Source organism: Rissa tridactyla, chromosome 9 (genome assembly GCF_028500815.1).
Source record: "Rissa tridactyla isolate bRisTri1 chromosome 9, bRisTri1.patW.cur.20221130, whole genome shotgun sequence".
Taxonomy (NCBI): domain Eukaryota; kingdom Metazoa; phylum Chordata; class Aves; order Charadriiformes; family Laridae; genus Rissa; species Rissa tridactyla.
The window spans coordinates 35,964,242-35,980,363 of record NC_071474.1 but is presented as its reverse complement, the minus strand read 5'-3'; the positions used below and the strand labels follow the sequence as shown (position 1 = coordinate 35,980,363).

Sequence of the window (16,122 nt, the reverse complement as noted above, 5' to 3'; positions counted from 1 at the left end):
GTTAGAGCACACAGCATGGGGAGTGCCCTCCTCCAAGAGGAGTCCCAGAGATCCTCTATGGCAAAGACTGCATACTCAAAAGTTACCTCAGACAAACGAGTCCCCCTCAAGTATTCTTGAGCTAGCACAGAACCTTTCTTCAGAGATTACTTTTCATGGGCCCTAAGCATTTCTGGAAGAGTTGTTCTAATGCTTTCTGGTGTCCTTTCCTCTGCTGCCCTAACCTCCATGCCATGTGTAGGTTTCCCAGGGACTCCAGGCCCTCCCGGAGCTCCGGGAACTCCAGGTCGCCCTGGTCTAGATGGGCCTCCTGGACCACCTGGTTTCCCAGGACAGAAGGTCAGTGTTTGCTTGTTTAATGTAAAGCTCACTTTCTTAGAGGTTCTTCTGTGTCAGTGGGAAGTTGGTGGGGAGGATTTCACCTCTTGTCAGCTTTTGGTGGCGGGGAAGTCACATTCTCTACTTGAGATTTGAGTGAGGGTAGGAAAAAAGAAATTAAACTGTAAGATGGTGGGTGTTTTTTCTTTACTACTTTAGCATTTTTAGGAGAGGCTAACCTTAGAAAAACCCCTTTTTAAAAAATTGTTAATTTGTTATAGGGAGATCGTGGATTTGGAGTTCCAGGACCGCCTGGACCCCCAGGACCACCAGGCACAAAAGGAGTTCAAGGACCCAAAGGTGATCCTGGCTTCCCAGGAAACCCTGGTCTCCCAGGACGGGCAGGTTTTGATGGAACGCCAGGGCCTAAAGGTATGAAGAACTCTCCCCTTTTCTGTTCCCTTTTGAACTTTAGAAAATATAGACACGTGAGGAGTCATATGGCAGTTAAATACAAGCAGTGCTGACTTTAGAGCAATTACTTCAGGGTCTGTTTTTCCAAACCAGAGACAACTGTGTAAAGGGAAGTTTGTGTTCTCAAAAGACAAGCAAGCAAGGGAGTAAATACCAATCTGTGGGTCAGTATCTGAAAGCCTGTATTCTAAAGACAAATCATGTTAACATGGGGGTAAAATTTTTTCAATAGAATAATTGTCATATAGATGTACTGTGCTTCAACATGCAGAGGGTTAGCAATTCACAAATTCCTACTGTTAATCATTGTCTGTATTGAACTGCGGAGCATGCCTGGTTTACTGGAGAGCATCTGTTGAGTTTGATGTGGATAATGATGCAATAACATGTCTCTGTGTAGCCTAGAAATGTAAACTGCATGCATTCCACACAGAGTGAGGACAAATCTCTGGCTTTCAGAAACAGCCTCTGAAGTGTGTTTTTTCCTCTGTCAGATCCATATTTGTTTGCATGCAAGGATGAGATTTCAAGTACAATGTGCACACACTCTGCTTAGGAAAGCAACTATATCTGAACTGAGTTCACGATTTAACTAAACAAGCGTGTTCTTTTAGGTGACCCTGGACCAAGCGGACCACCAGGACTCCCAGGCCCACCAGGCATCCCTGGCATTGGTGGTCAAGGTCCACCTGGATCTCCAGGACCTCCGGGTCCTGTTGGCCCCCCAGGTAAAACTCACATAAAATCACCCTTAGGTGATTTCTGGCATACACCAAGCAGGTACACAGGACACTGAGACTCTCACTGAACAGATAGGCAAGGAAAGATAGATGTTTATGAGCTTGGCTGTCTTGCCAGTAAAGCTGGTAAACTTTGGTACATCATGTTTTTTACTGAAACCCGATGTGGAATTACATTCAGCCCTGCCATTTGCACAACTTAGAGGGGTCTCAAGGGTGCAACAGCCCACTTTGGAGAAGACTTGGGGCCTCAGCAGAAATTCTGGAAAGTGTCATGCACTATCTGTGACAAAATCTCTGTGAAGGGGTTTATTGCAGTACTCTTCAGGACAAGGCAGAAGGGAGCACAATGTCAGTGCAGAGGTTTTGGGGATACAGAAGAGGAGGAAAGCTGCCTTTAGCTGCCTGTACTGTGCTGTCATTATATTGCTTTCAAATAGCAAGGTGGTTCTTAAATTCCAAAGCCGTTTTCTGTCTTACCAAGCTGTATTCCAAGTTCACTGGGTGAGAGGTATTTTAAAGTAACTTTTTTACATTATTATCTAGCAAATTAATTTCTTGTTTGGAAAAAAAGCGGACAACTCAATCCCCTATACAATGCTATTTGTCCTCCTCCTACTTACATGATGAGTGCAAAATCAAGGTAGTGATTCAGATTCTCCCTGACATGGCTAGGCACTTTTTTTTTTTTTTAATGGAAGCTGAAGGACAATTTAACTCAGTTAACGTGGAAAGGAAGAAAGCATGAGTATTCCAAACTAGCTTTTTAATTATTTTGTAGAGGAGAAAATGTTCTCCGAGAAGTGATGTGATGTTGCTTTAACAAAAGCCTGTCAGTAAAAGAGGTCATACACATTTGTCTTGTTGTAAGCACACCTGGAAAAGAGCTTTAGAATTCCTCTTACAGAAACCTCTGAGTTCTGGGGTTCCTGATTCCCTCATACACTTTTTTTTCTGCAAAACCAACAAGTCCTGATAGGTTTAAAGTAGATTGACAGAGCAGAAGCTAAGGATAGTGATAATTAGGAATATGTGTGTGAAGAGAGTTTGATTGTCTTTTGTCTAAAATGACTGGTGACTGATGAAGACATGAACTTGTTCCATCTTTGTGCATAAAGGGTACATGGGCATGCATGCACGTCATTTTATTCACAAAGTGTGTTCAGGAAAATTCCTTTTCCCATTTCATTCAGTGAATGGGCTTGCTGCACACCAACTCCCAAAGTTGCAAATGTGTGGCAGTCACCACAGTGAGAATATTCTCTGTGGACTTGAGCATGCCTGCTGCTGAAACATTTCAGAACTCATCTGGTTCTTGCCATGCCTGTATGACTGTTTACCTTGCATGTTTGTGAGCTACATTTTTTGTATTTGTGTGCCAGCACTGGGATTGGCATTGTTCGCAATGCATGCTGAAAAATGCATGGCCAACTGTACGACCATGGGTCACAGATTGGTTGATCATACTCAGGTCTTTATGAACCGTGAGCTGAGATTCAGCAAAGTGCTTAACTTGAAGGTAGGCAAGCACTTGAGTAAGTAGGCCCATGGAATTTGAGTTCTACTTACATACCATAAAGTGTGGGTCATATTTAAGTATACTTTTCCACAAGTTTCCCAGTGGGGAAAGGAATGCACGGTCCCTGCAGCAGCAAGCCTTGAATGTGTCCAGACTTAAGAGCTAGGGACAGAAAGGGTCTGGACAGTGTGCGCACAAGTTCCCTGAGCCAGCAGGTGGGTCCTCTGCCTGGCTCACTGTTCTTACTGTACCATCCTGAACCTATGGTTGCACTTGAGGCTGAACTGAAACAGAAAGCAACACAGGTGTGTGTTTGGAGCCGGGGTGGGGGGTGGGTTGGTGGTGGGGGTGGGATGTATTAGTATGGGTTTGACTATTTCGTCCAATGCATGTTCTTCTGTTTTCCTGTAGCATCTCTGCTGGTGTTAGCCAGAATTTTATTTCATTTATTCTGCAAAATACCAATTTTGACAAATGCATCATTATTACTAGAGTTGGTGGATTTGAAATGCTTATATTTTTGCTCTTCGTGTCTGTACTGACTAATCATCGTGGCTACTAACAGCATGGTGGCTCTGAAATCTAGTGCGTGGTTGAAGGTCCCACTTGATAAGTTGTTGTTACTTCCCTTGGCACTGCTATTTCTCTGTTTTGTGCAGAATGCCTTACATTCCCATCTGCCATCCCTTGTTTTTTTACTAGGCTGTTTTCATTCTGTTCCTTTATGCAACATTAGGGTAAAGTTTGTGGGGCTCTGTTTTTCAGGTAATTTGGAAAATTCTTGAAAGGATTTCCCTGTTCATTATTTCCTTTCTCTGCACCACCATTTCTTCAGAATTTGCAACAACTCAACATTCTTTTTTTTGAATACGTAACAAATTACATTAGACATTACTGTTCTAATTATGATATAGTTACATTTTTGAGAACCAGAAATTAAATTAGAATGAGTTTCTATTTGAAAAAGTATCTTTACCATTCTAGATAGAGTTTGTCCTATTACTGAGTTATATTTATTTTCTCTCTTTTTTTTTTTTTTTCACTTACTGATAGAGACCCCTTAAACACAGAGCATGTGCAGTCCCTATCCGTCCTCTAGTACTGTGTTTTCTCTGCAAAGTAAGCTGTTCCAGGTACATGGCACTATGGTTTAATGCAGTGATAAGCTGCTGCCAAAGGGGAGCATGCTTATCATTAAATAAATGGAAGTCTACAGTCTATGCTGTCAAAAAACCTTGATCTGCTTTTTAGTGGGTAAAGAACACATCATGACGTCACTCCTAAACTTGTTCCTGCAGTTGAGAGCAGGGGTCACCATTACAGAGTTAGAGTAATTGTACCGTGTAGTTATTTCTGAGGTTTTGGCATGGTGTTGTCATTATCTCTGTAGATGTACAATATACTATCTCTGTATGTGTAACAATGTAAATTTGCATAATAGAACTAAAAGAATGAGGAAAAAATTGTTTAGAGCTTTTTTGTGTTATAAAGAAGGAGCATCTTTTGAAAATCCCTCCTTGAAAGGATATACCAAAATGTGATGCAGCTGATTGGTCAGGTGTGTACTCTGGTGTTCAGAAGGTGTCCAAGCCAGTATCTAGTAATGACAGTTTTGTGTAAGAAACAGTTGAGAAAAAGCTTGTTCCCCACTTGCAAAGAAAATACTAGACAAGGAGAGAGGGAAAAATAATTTTATTTTTTGAATGTACTATTGTTATTTGAAAATACCTCACTGAGTTTTTCATTTCTGCATACAGTGGTGGCTGCGCTTTGAAAAAGACCTCCGAGTTTCCTTGCGGTCTGGTTTCTCTTAACAGCATTAGTGTTGTATTCTTTGTACTTAGATCTGTTTTCAGTAACTTTAGGGTAGAATTTTTTCTTTGTTCTAATCTGTATGTGCTTTATTTTGTTTCCTAACTTAACGACTATTACAACTCCTTACTGCTACCTGTCTCAACTTCCTGATGAGCTCTAACTCGTTGGCTTTTGAACCTCAGGTTCCCCAGGTACTGTGGTTTCTTTACCAAAGCCTTTTCTTAACTTCAGATTTAAAAATTTTTTTGTCAGCTACACTTCCAGAGTGGGCATCTTCACTGGTACAATGCACTGGAGGGAAAGAAGCCGTCTGCTTGCTTCAGCAGTGCCTTGAGCTCAGTAACATTAGCAGTAAAAAAATCTTAAGCATATTTTGACAATTCATAGTTTTCATTCAAGGAAATGTAATGCTATACAGAATTTTGCTATCCTTCAAAAATATTCAGCTGATGTTATCTTAGAATGTAGTAAAATGGAATCATTAATGGAAATATATTGTAAGAATCTCAATACTTAATGATAAAATACAAACCAGTCTAATCAATCTTTGCTTTTTTTTTTTTATTAATCAGACTTAAACTGTTGTTGAAGAGAGTTGTTGTTTTCCTTCTGAGATTTTTTTGAATTGCATTTGCTACAACTTGATAAAATTTTAGCAATACTTCTCTTCAGGACAATATGTCCTTTTAACACCTGGAAGCCATTAAAAAATACATGACTTCAGAAAAATTGCAGGGTTTTCATCAGTGCTAGGAATGGACTGCAGATAAAACTTAGCTGTTCCTACAGTACTATGCCCAGACACGCATAGATCTCAGCCCTGCCTTACCTTTTGCTAAACAATTGTGTCTTAACGTTGTCTAGGGTTGCAGGGCATTCCAGGGGAGAAAGGGGATCCGGGTCCTCCAGGCTTCGATGTTCCTGGTCCTCCAGGCGACCGAGGAACCCCAGGATATCCAGGACCCCCTGGTCTCCCAGGGCCTCAGGGTTCACCCGGACCACCTGGCCGGGATGGAATGCCTGGATTTCCAGGTAAGTTCACATTTTTTTGCCTGTGGATAAAGACCAAACTGTAGTTACAGGTGGATGCTCTTTATGCTTGAGCATGCCAACTTAATGAAATTCGTTGTTTATCCTATCCATTTAAAGTTGCATACATGTAACCTTTACATCTCATACTTTCTAAAAAAAAAATTATAATGAAATTTCTGGCATTAAAATCCTCTCCACTCTTCCTGTAACTTGATGCAAATATTTTCCATGTTATACTGTCTCATAACTTAAAAATGTGACTTTGATCATCATAGTTACAACACTTTTCTGATTTATTTTGTGATTATTTTTTTCTAGTCACTGATACAATTTAGAAATAGAATTTGTTTAAAGGAAATAATTGCAAATACTATCAATTGGATCCAACACATAGTCTTACATATCAATTTCCTTATTCTATGTGTTTGACTCTTCAGTTAAGAGTCTGGAATAGAACCTTAAAAGTGAATTTTGAGAATCTCTGTCTTCAGATAGAGGGGCGATGCAGAACATTCTAAAAGTAGTGTATTCCTAATTGTCTTTTTGGTTTTCAGTAAACTCAAGTTTGCTTTCAAACATGTATTTATGTTTCATACCGGGGAACTAAACTTACTAGAGGTATACATATTCTTTCTACCATAAAGAGCAGTGCACTGCAAATTTTCTTCCCAGGACTTTACTGTGGAAAATTTGCCAGAATTTTAAAGTGTCATTTTATCTGATTTAGATCCATACAAGAACTGAGCACTTGCAATTCCCTTAAACCAGGTTTTATATGCATGTGCTGGTTAATAAATACCATAGAGATGCAGGGAAGTAAAAGTTAGGTACTGCTCAGTTTTGAGTTTTTGTTCAGAATGACAATGGTGATTCAATGCATTTAGGTGCCAAAGGTGAGATGGGCGTCATGGGAGCTCCCGGTCCTCCAGGGCCTCCAGGAACTCCTGGAAGAAACGGCCTGCCTGGCTTGAAAGGTAATGTTTGTTTTCTCCACCCCGAAGAGAATGCAGAATGCTGTTTTCCATGTCCTGTATGTAAAGAGGCTTTGTAATACTAACACCTGTATCTTCATTATTGGGATCTGCTTAGGTTGTCTTCTTTTGACGGTGCTGGTGTTCAGAATTGCTTTGCAGTTTTAAGCCACAGCATTCAGTCTCTCTTTTTTTTAAATATATGTCATGAATTGTTAGCTATTTTTAAAACAGTATCTTTGGATTGATGGCATTGAAGTAGGGTAATATTTCTGAAGTATGTTGTAAAGTCTGCTTTAACCAGTAGAAAGAAGAAAATCATAGCTTTGGGTTATGGAGTCATCCAGAATCATCTCTATAGGTATTACAGAGAAACTATTCTATTTACATGTTCCCAACCCCCTTGTTGCAGATGAATTTTTAAAAAGTTTGGTAGAAGAAAAACCCACTATGTCCCCAGAACAAGGAGGCTGTGAATCCGAAGCTGCTGAAGCTGTTGCCACTCCTCTGTGCTAGTGGCACAGTGTGGTGGGGCTCCAAGGGCTCTCTTGACGTGGGTCATACAGACAACTGCTTCCTCTGAGCTGGGCTGGCCAGAGCTGACAGACGGCAGCATACAGATATCCCCGTGCTGTCCACTCACTTGGCTTTGTTCCAGGGTTTAAGATGCTGTGGAGAACCTTACATAAACTGCCTGATCATTTGGTGAATTCCAACTTCATGAATAAATCATGGACTGCCTGTGTAAGAAACAGCATTACAAATATATCAGCCTACCTTAAGGATTATATTTTTTTCCCTTTCTTTGTCTGCATCTACTGCAGGTAACAGTGGATTACCCGGTCCGCCAGGGCCTCCTGGACCAGTAGGACAGAAAGGTATCAAAGGTGAAGCAGGCCTGCCAGGTCCACCTGGAAAAGTTGATCCAAAACAGCTAGGAGCAAAAGGAGAAAAAGGCGAGCCAGGTGTTCCAGGTACAGAGCTTTGCATGTGGGTCTGGGGAGGTTCTTTGTCCTCTACAGACAACAGTGAGCTGTAACTGGATCTATTACGGTTCCTTCTTTCTTGCAGAAAAAAATAAATTCAGACTACAGAGGTGGTTTACGGTTCTCCTATTTTAGGCCTTTTTTTAAGCAGTTCTGTGACCAAGTTACTCTGTATGGTCAGTTTGCGATGACCTTGCTCATTAACTGTTACCACTATTTGGCATATGGTGATATTGTAATAGCACTAAGGTGCTTTCAGGAGGATTACGATTCAGTCTTCTAAGTGTTATTCCTAAGCATGATGAGAGATAGTTGTCATGGCTGCTGCACTGGCTGCATTCCTGCTGTCTCGAAGGCCTTTGCCTTGTAGGATGGTCATCTGCTCATGCATCACCTCCAGATTCTCCCTTTGGGTATCCCTGTAAGCTTACCCTCCCCTCAGCTAAATGTCATCTCTGTGTGTGTTTCTAGTTGGAAAGCTGGCAGCCTGGAAGGTTTTCTCAGGTCACTCAAGTCTGTTTTCTCTCTCACTTGCTGGCTCCCCCCCACAGGGTTCGGATGTCTCCTTTGGACTCTAATTTAATCTTGAGAAGAGTAAAAATACCCTACCCTAGAGAGAACTAGAATGCCTTTCTCTCATGTTGGCTCAGCTGTTATTGTGCTAATTTATCTATTGTATTAATTTCTGTGAAGCCTAGGTAGGACCCTAAGACACTTACCTTTTTTTTTTTTTCCCCTGTTAAGAGCAAGCTGTAGAGGGCAGATTTAACTATGCCTGTAGGGCAGCACAAAGTTATTGTATAAGACAATAACTACATAGAATTTGTAAAAATCTGCTAAAATACCTGCATTACTTTTTATAATATATCATTACCAAAGTGCTTCTGGTGTGGCAATTTAATTAAACGTATATAAATAATCTGGATGAATATAGAGAGGTTAGCATGGAGCCTGCTTATCCGAAAAGACAGTCCCTTCTGAATTAAGTATATTGGTATTAGTCTTAAAGTTACTTTTTCCTCTATTTACATATATTGCTCCTGTTCTGTAGTAATTTTAAACTTTCCAGAAGCAATATATTGTGTTCTGTGATACTTTTCTTCACTAAACTAGGGGAATTATATTTACTGAAGAAAAATCCCCATTTGGATTTTTATTCATCTGTAGCTATATCTGATCTCTAAGGTTAAAGAAAAACACACAGTAGTAGTAATAGTAATAATAATAAAATGTATCTTTTTCCCTTGAGGTATTCCTGGTTTATCAGGACAGAAAGGTTATCAAGGTCTCCCAGGTGACCCAGGCCCACCAGGACTTAGTGGCCCACCAGGTGTGCCAGGATTGCCAGGTAAATAAACAAGGCCTCAGATGGACAGTTTTGATGTGTAAAAATATGCATGCGTTTTTATCATGTGGGAATTGGGATGTTAATCCAGGTATATCTAAGCAAAACCTAGGGATTTACACTTAAAACTGCAGCACAGTTTTGGGACATTTAAAATCATTATCCAAACAGCATGCTTTGAGCTCTTTCCTTCTAACGAACCCATAAGCAGTTTTAGGCTGACCGCATTGAAGATTAGGATAACTTCTAGGATGACTGGAAAAGTGCTTGCTGCTCGAGCAAGCAACATGACTGCAGGATCTGCCAATGGGACTTGTCTGATTCACATGTTTATTTCTCAGATTGTTAGTCATTATACTCATACTTTGGAAATGGCCAAATGAGTGCATTGCAAAGGCTGTCTGGATTTCAGATTTTTGCTTTAAAGAATTGCGAGGATCAAGAAAACGAATTCTGTTTTGCACTGCTTCTTCCTACAGCTATAACAATTTATCTGAAATCTTGAATCTTTGCTAACTATGTCTAATGTAGGTCTCGCTCTAAATATCTTGTTGGGCTTGGGGAATTTTTTTAATCATCCAGGACTCAAACTATTTTGAGCATTGTAGGTCGCATTTAATTCCATAATAGAAGCTACTGAATACCTATTGCAGATGAGAAAGAGATAATGTGTTCATTCTGCAGAACAACTCATGAGAGACCAAGTCACACCAGTACTAAATTGTTTCAGATGGTTACTAAATCCTGGACTGAGATTTGACCCATTTCATTGCACAACTCTTCAAAACAAAGAAGTTGCCCCAATCAAATCTTGTCTCAGAACAAACTGAAGATGTTTAATATTTCACTACAAATGGGTGTGAAAAAACATGTAGGAGCAGCATGAGGCCTAAAGCAACTCCAAATCCATTGCCTTTGTAATTAGATGACAAGCATATTCATATGAGAACACATGAATATCAGAAACTTTGAATTATTGCCATTAATTAACTAAAACCACAACTTTCCTAGGCATCAAGGGAGACACAGGGCTTCCTGGACAGCCAGGACCAACAGGACCTCCAGGGGTGAAAGGTGCCATGGGAGAGATGGGCCTTCCAGGTAGTTTCTGTACTTGTATTTTACTTCATTTTGGCCAAGTGTTTTGCTTTTATGTAGTACAAAGGTGGTTGTGCTTGTGTGCAGTATCTAATAATATATTTAAATGGCAGTGCAGATGAGGAATACATATAGCCCTACATACATATTTGTTGAATACTATATAAGAAATTGGAAATACCCATTAAAACGGAATATGCAAAGAGAAAATATATTGTAAATACATATTGTTCTAAAGTGCTTATGGATGTAGAAGCAGGATGATCTACATTTTGTAACTTTCCTATTATTCTGGTTTCTCAGATTCCACTCTGTGAAAGTTCAGAAAAAAGATTCTGTAAACCCACCTGTCAGAAGACAGACATCACACACAAGCAAAAGGGGAAGAAGAAAGTGAATTCCATTATTTAGAAAGATTGCTGAAACAAAAATTCCAGTTTCTGAGGATTCTAATATTAAATTCTGCCTAGATACTACAATGAGATATTTTGATTTGTGTATATTAAGAATAAAAAAAGAAAGCTTAGAAATGCCATGCAAAAAGCCATGAGAGATTTTTAGATAATTGGTTTAGTTTGTTTTTAAAAACAAAACCACTTAAGTATTCAAAGCCAGCCAGTTGATTTGTTAGTCCTTTGTAGTTCAGTTGCTGTAATTTGAGTGATTTCTCTAAACCACTGCAGAAGTTTTATTCATATCTATAAAACTTGTATTTTATCTTTTTGACAGGTCCCCCGGGGATTAAAGGCAGCCAAGGAATAGCAGGACGTCCAGGGCAGCCTGGGCCTGCAGGATTTCCTGGATTGAAAGGGGAGAAAGGTGACCCTGGTCTTTCAAGCATTGGTATTCCTGGTCTCCCTGGACCAAAGGTACATTTACCAAATTCTTCAATAGAAAATTCCATGAGGAAATTTGATTCTGTGTTGATGATTTTTTTTTTTTAACTATAATTTAATATATATTATGCACAACTGTAAATATGTGTAGAAATATATTAATAACAAGCAGGGTTGACTGTGGTTTGTTCTTTTCAGGGGGGAGCAAAAATTTCTAATTTTAAAGGTGAAAATATTTTTATATAATTTAATCTGGTTAAAGGAGAAGATTGTTTACCAGACTTTTTAAGTTGGGTTCAGTTAGTGGCCTAGCCTGCACTGTGACACATGCTGACATTTTGGTAGTTGGTAGGGATTTATACAATTAATATCATTGTTCCCACGTCTAATTCTGTAGTTAATTCTCAAAAAATTAGGACAATATGCATTTAAGAATAAATTACTAAGGAGCTGATATATCATGATTACTGCTGCTTAAAATTTAAAAGTCTACATAAAGCATTTGCAGTAACATTTACCTATGTCATCCTTTCTTTCACCCACAGAGAAGTGACAAAAAGACCTACAGAATATCTAGCAGCCTTCACTGATGCCTTACAATTGATGTTGTGCAGTAATTAATTTAGCAAAAATATCACATGATTAAAGATCCACAGATTTCTTTTTTTATTCATCATTATCATGGGGTAAAAATATCTGTCTCTTCTGAAAGAAAAAGAACACTTTTTTCTTTCATGTAGGCCAATTCTGAGGAAAAGCTATGATACTTTATACAAAATCTTAGGGGAAAACCATTAAAATCTTTACAGTTACTATTTCCAATTAATTTTTTGTGTGACATGGTTAACATTAACTGGATATACGGAGAAGTGTACACAACATAATGGTGAGACTGGTAAGATGGTAAGACTGGGAGCGTACAAGAAGAGCTTACCCATCTTACAAAGACGAGGTACTTATTTCTGCTTAATGTTTTCTAGGGTGATCTTGGTTTGCCTGGGTACCCAGGTAGTCCAGGCAGTAAAGGTGTCGCTGGAAATCCTGGTTTGCCTGGATTTCCAGGCAGTCCGGGTGCAAAAGGAGAACCAGGCCTTCCTGGATTCCCAGGTAATTCTGAACAGGATTTTTTAATTTTCCTTCTTGCTTATATTGGTACATGCATCTAAACAGAGCGGGTAATTGGTGAAGGGCTGCAGCTTCTAGCAGTCTGCTGCTTCTAAGCTTTGTGCTGTTGGAATTGTCACTGCAAGAGTACGTGTTTGGATGCATCGCTTACGAGAGCCTTCTGAAATTATTCATCTGCTCTGGGGAGATGCAGCAGTTACGTTAGCTAATGGTCTCCGCTCTCCACAGCAGTCAGACTCTCACCTCCTCTGACCCACAAAATATCTATGTTTGGCTCCATATTTTTCCCTCCTGAATCAATTAAAAAAGCATCATCAGGAAAATTGGGCTTTTTTAATAGCATTTATTGTCTAAACATATGATCTAAAGAGAAATCTCTTTCTGAAACGTAATGAAACTAGGTTTTGCGCTCTTCTCTGAAAAATATTAATAGAGATTGTTTATGGGTATATGTCAGTTCTTTCATTCTCAATTTAAAGAAACAAGGTGTTTGCTCATACTGCATTTGCAGCAATAGCGGCTGTTCTACAAACATGCTTGAGCTGCTTTAATGTAGGAAGTTAGGGATTTATAACAGTGTGGTCATGGCAGCAGGAAGCTTAGAAGATAACGAAACCTGGCCATGAACCTGACCGTTTTTAACCTCTGCTTCATGACATGCCTGAAAGACTGTGAACAGTCCAACCAGTGTATTGAGACCCTGCCTATGGCAGGCTCAGATGCTGTTCAGAACAGACATACTGCAATGGATCCATTGTTTTTCCTACCAACCACTCAGTTCATGCCATAGGGGGTGAGAATCCGGTGTAAATTCTAACTAAGACCATTTTTATTAAGATGCTTTTTCAGGAAAGGAAAAGAGGATTGGGGAAGGACTATCCAACCGCAGTTCAGAATGCTTTCAATTTGTTGTCAAGCAGAAACGCCTGTCTCTAAGATGGTGATTTCCTAGCAGACTGCCAGTCTCACTCTGTCCTTGGCCACAGGCACTCAACAATTAAGAAGACAGAGTCTTGAGAGTAGCAATAAGGACAGTTGTGCTAGTATGTTTTGTTTCTGTATGTTCTTTGCTTTATAATTCATCTCCTTGGTCAGCCGTAAATCTGCAAAATGAGCATAAATACAGTGTCTTGATACAATGAGCTCATTTGTTACTCAGGGCATCTCAGATTATGGTATTTCGAGATCTGCTGAAGAGCCAGTTTTGTGCTTAATTTGATTGAAATGCTTGTACTTTACAGGAACGCCAGGAATTCCAGGACCAAAAGGTATCGAGGGACCTCCAGGTAATCCTGGCCTGCCTGGACCACCTGGGCCAGTAGGTGAGCATCAACAGTGCAGCAGAGGTCAGCTGCTTCTGTGAAAAACATAACACATGAAGCCGCTTCCTTTCATCTTATCTTTTTAACATCATGAAAATGTATCTATATGGATGCTCAAACACCATTACACACACTTAGTTCACTGAAATTAAACAGAAAAGTTTTAACTTTCTCTTGATGACTTGTGTCTGCTGTTGTAGTCATACCCTTAGCTATTGAAACAAGAAGTTAACTGTTTCAGTATTTACCAGCTTTATTTATGTTAAGTATTCCTGTGGTCTAACCTGTTTTTATAAGAGCAAAATTCTAATTTATCCTAAAGGGAAGCATTATGTAATTTTTAGCAAACACTAACTGCTTAAAAGGTCACAGGCCTAAAAGCCTTTTCTAAATTGTCAGGGAGGAGAGAGAAAAAGGTTTTAATTTTAAGATTACACACTTGTGAATTTGTTATTACATTGTCACACCTTTGGATTCAGATGGTGGGGAGGTTGCTTTTTTATTGCAGGTTAGGTATTATTGTGCTAAAGTGTTCTATACCCCTTATAGGTGATATTGGCCGTCCTGGCCCTCCTGGTCCTTCAGGGGAGAAGGGACAGCCTGGTCGAGATGGTATCCCTGGACCAGCTGGTCAGAAGGGTGAACCAGGTTAGGTATCCTTCCTCTTCGTTTTCTCCTCTTCACTCTGCACTGTGATGTCCTGCTATCACTAGGCTATTTTTCCTATAACTGCTAATACACCTTCAAAGCTGCTCCTGTGATTCCCAGATGCTGAATGGTTCACAAAGGATGCTGTCAAGCTGCCAGTGAAGCACGGGACAAGAATTCAATCAGCTCTTAGATTTTTTTGTTACCTGACTTCAACACCAGCCCCTGTTCCTGTATTCCATGGTAGCTGCGTTGCTTCAACTCAGTTACAGAATGGATAAACAGTGTAATGTCTGCCTTAAGGATAGAACCTCAACCAAAAATGCAAATGTTTTAACTCCCAAAATCTGAAAGAGCGTCTTGTGAATGGATGGAACTTATGAAAGTTACAGATGCATTTTGTAGCAAAACCTCTAGCTTTGGTGTAGACTGGTGAGGGAATGAGAATCCCGGTAGTCTCAATGATCAGAGATTTACATGAACTGCACTTTAGTCATTCTCAGCCTCATATTCCTATTCCTGGAGAACTGAAAGCTAAAAGTTTATTATTAAGTGAATATGTTTCTTTTCAGGTCTACCAGGTTTTGGGCGCCCAGGACCCCCAGGACTCCCAGGATTGTCAGGTATAGTTTCTCTGTTGTTCTTTGCTAAAAAGGTTGAATGTAAAATATATCTCTACACCAGAAAAAGAAGGTCATGTTTTATGTTCTGCAACAAATGAATGCTATAGCAACAACTAAAATAACATATTTTTTTTCCTCAGCAGACTGTTTCAGTTAACCACAGTAATAAAGACACTCATATAGCTGCTTGCTATATTTTCAAAGCAATTTCAGAACCTAAGTTACATTACTTTCCAGTAGCATTAAAGGTCCTAAATTTCTCAAGCTGATTTGAAAATTCTGCAAGTATTTCTTAACTTTCAGCACTGTCTTAAAAAAATGACGGAGTATTAATACTGACAGGTTTCTTCACAGAAAGGATGGCTTGTAGGCTTACAAACTCAGAGGATGTTTATGAATTAGAGCATAGAGTCTCATAGAATGAGACTTAGTAAGACCTTTTAACATGTCAGAAGCTATAGCACTTTCTTCTGCAAGAATTATTAGCCACAACTCTTTTCTGAATGTTAGAACAATTTTATACCGTCTCACTGTGCAAATGAGGTGAGTTGTGGCCAGACTTGCACCTTCTGCCAGGGAGAGAAATGGCTCTGCAAATTGACGTTTGGACTTTTTTGCATATCAAATTGTAACAGTATTCATAAACATGGCTGTTTGATTTTACAGGGCAAAAAGGAGAACTGGGGTTACCTGGCCCACCGGGGCCCCCTGGACTTCCAGGTCTGAAGGGAGAACCAGGTTTTCAGGGATTCCCTGGTCTACAGGGTCCACCAGGTCCACCAGGATTACCAGGGCCACCTCTAGAAGGTCCTAAAGGTAGCCCTGGCCCACCAGGTGTTCCAGGAAGGCCAGGTAAAAGTGTGATCCATACCTATCAATATCTGCCAGTACTTTCATATTTTGCTGGTAGGTTATCAGCCTTTAAACTTTCTCAATTTATTTGGATGGATAAGTTCAAGCCTCATGGCATAGATCTTAACGTTTGTGGGCAAGCAGAGGATTTTGTTGCCAAAAGTAGCGGTGCCTAAAAATAAATCAATCTCAGTTTCTATTAATTTCTGATACCTAGCAGCAAAAATCTAATGCGCTAATAAACGGGAGATTCTCCGCATGCTGTCACAGTAATCATCTAGCGAGCACGATACCGACTTCTGAACGTCTGATACCTTTGCAGTATTGTCACATGATCAGCAAATGTCATCGCGCACAAAAAACCGAATGTAACAAACCCCATCACTTTAAGAGTCATGAAAATCAAATTCACGCTAGC

At 39.8% G+C, this 16,122-nt stretch overlaps 1 protein-coding gene across 1 annotated transcript in view; it reads left to right on the top strand.

The window, feature by feature from the left end:
- The window catches only part of COL4A5 (collagen type IV alpha 5 chain), an 84,364-nt gene that overhangs the window by 53,074 nt on the left and 15,168 nt on the right, over positions 1-16,122 (top strand). Inside the window, exons 28-41 of the mRNA XM_054214203.1 lie at positions 242-339; positions 600-750; positions 1,407-1,520; positions 5,731-5,898; positions 6,783-6,872; positions 7,694-7,843; positions 9,105-9,203; positions 10,212-10,301; positions 11,028-11,167; positions 12,115-12,241; positions 13,501-13,581; positions 14,131-14,229; positions 14,802-14,852; positions 15,519-15,704. Coding sequence (XP_054070178.1) covers positions 242-339; positions 600-750; positions 1,407-1,520; positions 5,731-5,898; positions 6,783-6,872; positions 7,694-7,843; positions 9,105-9,203; positions 10,212-10,301; positions 11,028-11,167; positions 12,115-12,241; positions 13,501-13,581; positions 14,131-14,229; positions 14,802-14,852; positions 15,519-15,704 — 1,644 coding nt within the window. The remainder of the gene's footprint in view (positions 1-241; positions 340-599; positions 751-1,406; positions 1,521-5,730; positions 5,899-6,782; positions 6,873-7,693; positions 7,844-9,104; positions 9,204-10,211; positions 10,302-11,027; positions 11,168-12,114; positions 12,242-13,500; positions 13,582-14,130; positions 14,230-14,801; positions 14,853-15,518; positions 15,705-16,122) is intronic.